The sequence below is a fragment of the Ostrinia furnacalis genome, unplaced genomic scaffold, assembly GCF_004193835.3.
Source record: "Ostrinia furnacalis isolate ACB-3 unplaced genomic scaffold, ASM419383v2 OfSCF1535, whole genome shotgun sequence".
In the NCBI taxonomy this organism is placed as follows: domain Eukaryota; kingdom Metazoa; phylum Arthropoda; class Insecta; order Lepidoptera; family Crambidae; genus Ostrinia; species Ostrinia furnacalis.
Genome location: NW_021131774.1, coordinates 71,575 through 77,292, shown reverse-complemented (window position 1 = coordinate 77,292; position 5,718 = coordinate 71,575). Strand labels below are relative to the sequence as shown.

At 49.2% G+C, this 5,718-nt stretch overlaps 1 protein-coding gene across 1 annotated transcript; it reads right to left on the bottom strand.

The window, feature by feature from the left end:
* Positions 1 to 1,587: 1,587 nt before the first annotated feature.
* LOC114353036 (uncharacterized) lies at positions 1,588 to 5,343 on the bottom strand. Its single transcript, XM_028304842.1, has 2 exons — positions 4,513 to 5,343; positions 1,588 to 4,481 (listed from the first exon to the last, which is right to left on the bottom strand). Exon 2 carries the CDS (start codon positions 4,435 to 4,437, stop codon positions 1,588 to 1,590), a length of 2,850 nt encoding a protein of 949 aa, XP_028160643.1. The 5' UTR covers positions 4,438 to 4,481; positions 4,513 to 5,343.
* Between the last annotated feature and the right edge of the window lie 375 nt (positions 5,344 to 5,718).

The window sequence follows — 5,718 nt, the reverse complement described above, 5'->3', positions numbered from 1 at the left end:
ATTCCCGGATATTCCCCGCTTTGTGCATACAAATTAGTTTTCCCGGGATATTTTAACGGATATCGGCCGGAACGTGATTTTAATTGGGCCAAATTCGCTTTTGATCGATATGCGGGATTCTAGAATCAAACGCTCGTTTGGTAATGTCGATTCGAATCGGCGATTATTTATACTTTGACGTATTTACGTATTAACAGCTTTACAGGGTGTCCCAGAATAGGTGAATCAAACTGATAGGGGAGGTAGCTCTACTAATGTCCTACTATCCCTAAAAAATAAAAAATAAAATTTGAATTCGGATTTTTTAAAAATAATAATATTTTTTTTTAGAAATCTAGTCTTTTTTTACCAAAGTTTGTTTACAAATAGACGAAGCGATCATGTACAATTAATATTAGTAAGAAAAAAGTACAAATAAACTCCAAACGCAGCAATTATAGCCAGATACTTAGGCAAAGCTGATTGATTTTCACTTTAAAAAAAATGTGTCCTTATTATGCGCTTTATTTATTTTTTAATATTTTTTAGGGATAGTACATTAGTAGAGCTACCTCCCCTAGCAGTTTGATTCACCCATTCTGGGACACCCTGAAGATCGTTTCATCCACGAAGACGCGCCCCACCAATTTTTGGTCGAGGGAAGCGCGGGGTGCGGGGAGTTTGATCCGAGCAATCCGAGCGTCATTATTGTAGTGTGCGTGTGTATGGATAATTTAGCGTGTACTAATAACACTCAAACATTAGCGGAAGAATGGTGGGGCGCGTCTTCGTGAATGAAACGATCTATAAGTACAGATATAACACATAACTGAAGCACTGGAACAGTATGGGTATTTTTACCGACTTCAAAAAAAGTAGGTTTTTTTGTAAATTTCTACCTCAGACCTCCGTCAAATAAGAACCCATTTCAAACATCAAAAACATAACTCAAAAAAACAAGTATCGCAGCTCAGTTATTCTACCGTAAAATGTTGTGAGACCCCTGTAATACCAAGTCGGTTAGTAATTATAGTCAGTCCCTTGGAATCGAACCTAGAACCTACACATCGAATGACGACCGTATGCAAACAATGCTTGCTTAAGTGAAGCAGCAAATCGAACGCACAGCGTTGAATAGAGCTCTGTGATTGGTTCGTGTGTTAGGTACCCTGTCCACGCGCACTGTGAGACCTCATAGTAATGTTTGTGAATACGGACGCGAGTATACTCTCTAACCACTGGAACACAGGTTTTTAAAAAAGTATTGTTAACCCCTTGTTGTAAGAATAATATGCTTGTATTACTAGTGGGTTTACCACGATAGTCTAGCAATCCTCTGATCTCGAGTCCAGTCCGACTCCTTCACCATTCGCTTCTTCGTCTTCGTTTCAGCCGAATGACCACTGCTGGACAAAGGCCTCCCCCAAGGATTTCCACAAAGACCGGTCCTGCGCCGCCCGCATCCAGGCACCTCCCGCGACCTTCACAATTTGCTGTGGTCGCTTAAATTATACAGGGTGGAAACGATAAGGGGCCGTCCATAAATTACGTCATCGATTTTTTCAGATTTTAGACCCCCCCCCCTTCCAATCACCCCACCGCCATTTCTCAATGTCCCCGACTTGAGGGTCTTCTGTCTCCCGACCGGCTATCTTCCTTGGCATCAAAGTTGGCAGGTACTCTTTTAGCCATCTTTGCCAGAAGCGCTGCGTTGTCCTCCAGTTTGCCTTCCCGATGAGGTAGCAGTTGAGTCCAATCGGAGAATCTCTTCGGGTCCGGAGTGACTTCTGGTGTTACCTTCAATGTGGCAACAACTTGAGAATTCTTCTCCTCTCCGGTGTATTCATCCTTCATCTCGAAGCGATCTTTCTTCAAAGTCTTCAACGCTGGATCTTTTTCCAACTTCCTCTTGATGAGACGCTGATGTGCCTGATGCCCTCTGCTGGTCTTCTTCAGGACACTGCGAGCCCGTTTGTCGGCGTCGTTGCATGGCCGACGTGGTTCCACTCCGATGTCCTCTTTCTCGAAGTGTTGGTGAACCAAGGCTTCCGTTCCATCTTCTACTAGTCTGCTGTGGTGCACTGACTTCACTGGATCACTTCCTCCAGTGTTGGATCCATGCAGGACCCATCCAAGGCTGGTCAAAGAGGCAACTGGTTCGGAGGCCTTCCCTTTGCGTAGTCTCCGTGTGACTATTAGCCCCCAATTGTCTTGCCCAATCAGAAGTCTAGGTACTTCTTTGTCGTAGACCAGCTTCTTCTTAATTTTCTTCAGGTGTTTCCAGTTTTGAAGCATTCCTTCTTCGACACCTTGCTTCGTCAGCTTCAAGTTGTCGATAGTTCTCGCTTCCATGTTGAATTTATTTCTACAATGGACCCCTTTGATCTTCATGTTGATCTTCTGGGAGTTGCTCTTCGCCATTCCGTTCCCCCCGACCATCTCGATGGTGATGGCTTCCGGCTTCCCTTGCGCCCCAATCTTCTTCGCCACTGATGAGTCCAGCAGCGTGACGGTGGACCCTTCGTCCAGGAGCGCGAGCACTTTTGCTGTCCCTTTGGGCCCGTAGAGGTTTACCGGTGTCATCTTCAAGTAGGCCCTTCCGCAGCTTGTGGTATGCACTGACGACACAACTTCTTCGACGTGCTTCTCTTGAGTCTTCGTTGCTGCGGACTTCTCCGAGTGAAGACTGATGTGATGCCACCTCGTGCACTTCTTGCACGGCTGTGCCCGGCATGTGTTTCTAGCATGCTTGAAGCGCAGGCATTTGAAGCACATTCTTGCCTTCTTCGCCATTTCCCATTTTTCGTCTACACTGGATTCCCTGTACCTCTTGCACTCGTACAGCCAGTGATCTTCTCGGCACTCTGGGCACTTCTTCGCGTCAGTCTTCGGTTCTTCACGGCGTCCTTCTGTTTGTTGGACATGGTGAACCGGCCTCTTGAACATATTTCTCTTCTGGTCCCAGGACACTTCCGGGGGAGCGTAATCACTGTTAATGTCTGCTTCAACTTCCATGAAGTCATACATGAGTTCGAGCGCTGGTTTTCCCTCTGCCCGGCGCTCGCGTTGGTACATCAGCCACCGAGATTTCATGGTCGGCGGCATCTTCTCAATAAGACACTCCACGGCCCCTGGTGCACACAAATATTCCATTTTGCCGAGTGCCCTGATGGTGGCCACGGCATTGCGGACTCGGCTGGCAAACATGCAGATCTCCCCTGATGACTCGTTGACCCTTGGCAGCCTTTCCATCTTCTTTAACTCCGCCAGGGCTATGGCTCCAGGTCTGCCGAACCGGACCTCCAGGCTCTTCATCAGCTCTTCCGGATCCTCGGCGGTGAACAGGAGGCTCTTGACTGCCTCCCTCGCGTGCCCCTGGAGACACCTTCGTAGTCGCGCCAAATTTTGTGCCGGCGTGAAGGAGCGCGCGGTGTCTTCATATGACCTTCTGAACGCGAGCCATTCTTCACATGCGCCATTGAAACTTGGGAGGTCGACCAGTTGTCTCGTGAGGCCACCCTCTGCCCTCTGTGACAGCTTGGTGATGGCCATGGCTAACTCTTGAATGTCTGTTCTCCCTTCCGTAGGTAGCGGCTGTGGCGGCGGCGGCGGCAACACTTGCGGCGGCGGTGGCGGCGGCAGCGGTAGAACTTGTGGCGGCGGCGGCAGCGGCGCGGCGGGCGGCGGCGGCGGTATCGGTTGTAGTTCCGGCGGGACCCTCTCGGCGATGGTGTTCGAGTGGTCCAACCAATTTTCGACCTGCATTTGCCTGTACTGCACTTCTTCTGGATCCTCTTCCATGTCGGAATCCAATTGGGCCAACTCCAATTCCGCTTTGGCAACTTCCAGTTCCTGGCGGGCCACTCTTAATTTGGCCTCTATTTCTGCCCTTCTTCTTGACGAGCGGACGGAGCGCGTGTCCTGATTCACTCGTGACAGTCGCGGCGTTTGTTCATGCACTTGCGGCGTGGGTGGCGCGTACTGTCCTTCAACAGTCGGCACGGTGGTCACCGTAGTCGCGGGAGTCGCGGCGGCGGCAGAGGCGGCGGCAACATTGGCCGCGGTGGGCGTGGAGGCGGCTGCGGCGGCGGCGGCGGCAGCGGCGGCGGCGGCACGTCTCTTCTCTGCTTCCGCGATACGGGCCCTTAGTGCTTCGTGTGGCTTCGTGACGTCGGCGGTTATCTCCTCTGTGTAGGAGCGCGGTGCTGGTTCCCCTCTTCCCAAATGCACGCCGGGCTCTCCCATAACCCGGGTGCTAACAGCCGGCGCGGCGTGGTCCCTGGCGATGCGCGGTGAGGACGCGCCCCCGGCGGGATACGGGGTCAGCGTTGATGAAGTATCCGTGGTTTCCGTCGGAGTACTTCCTCCATGAACCGGCGGCGACGTAATTCTCCCTGCGGCGGCGGCGCTAGCCGCGGCGGCGGCACCTCGTAGCTTCTCCGACCTGGTGACAGGCATCTTCGCTATTCCCGTAATCCGGCTACTCGAAGGACCAGGAAAATGTGGTGATCCGGCTCGAAGGACCAGGAAAATGTGGTGGACTGCAGTGGACTGTATGCGTTTGTGTGTGTTCGAGAGCGCTGACCGGACGATGATGACTGCCGTTGAGAGCTTGCCCTTACTATGTCAGGCGTAGTAGGTGCTACTTGCAGGAATAAAACCACTATTTCACTTGCTGAGACTTCTCGCGTTTATTATTCGCTTCCTTTTCTCAGTTCTTGCTTCTTCAGATCACTTGTTGCTTGGAGCACTTGTTCTCTGAACTGAACAAAACAATACATGCCAGCTGGAGCGGTTCATTCCGTATTTATGGGGAGCGGCTATCTCCGTCCCGCTTTCACACGCTATTGCTATCCCTGTCTTCGGGAAATCCACAGATTTTGCTAATTTTCTCCAACTGGCAGGTAGTTTTACAATGGTTTCTTATTTTCTACAGATGCGTAATTAAATTATCTACATTATACAAAAAGTTTCTTCACAAAATTCCCAAAATTGGCGAAGTTATTGACAAAAAACCTAAAACGGCTCTCTTTACGGTATTGCCTCGCGCAACGGACCATCCGTGCAAGACAAGGACAAAACATATTGCTATCTCACGTTCTAGAATGTTCGAAGCGAGAGGTCCGATATTTCCGTCTCGTTTCTTCTCTATTTTTTCCTGAACATTCTAGATTTTCCAGAAAAGTGTGAAAGAGAAGCTATTTTGTGGAAGTGAGAGATCAGACAATGCAAGAAAGAGGCCTACCGAGTGAGTAAGCGAGAGAGCCTGATGGTTTTCGCTACGGTATTGCCTTTTTGGCGAAAATTTCATGTTCATTTTCTTAACTACGAAACAGACTAATTACTTAATTTGCATTATTTGACATGATGTTGCTAACATTAATTCTGACTATTCTTGACGTCGCTAACAAAACTGGTTACTGATCCTGAAAGTGCTTCACGAGCTCTTTCAAACGGTACCAATAATAGGTTACAGAATAATTTGGAACTATCCGAAAATTCAATGTTTCCAGCTTCCATACTTCCATACTACTATTTTATTAGACAAACAGACAGACGTTTTCAGACAGTTGGACACCCAATAAATATTCTCGTTAGCCAATTACACACCGAAGTCAGAGGCGACACGTGAACTGATTGATTGATTCTGCATCCATCAGACCCTGACCTTCCCTGCCTCTTGACACCCCAAAAAATTAGGCCAAAACCGGGTGTAATCAAATGGAGTCAGAGCTCAAC

Bases quoted from the DNA above. Each gene is read 5' to 3' on its own strand.
- LOC114353036 (XM_028304842.1), bottom strand. From the start codon at position 4,437: ATGCCTGTCACCAGGTCGGAGAAGCTACGAGGTGCCGCCGCCGCGGCT.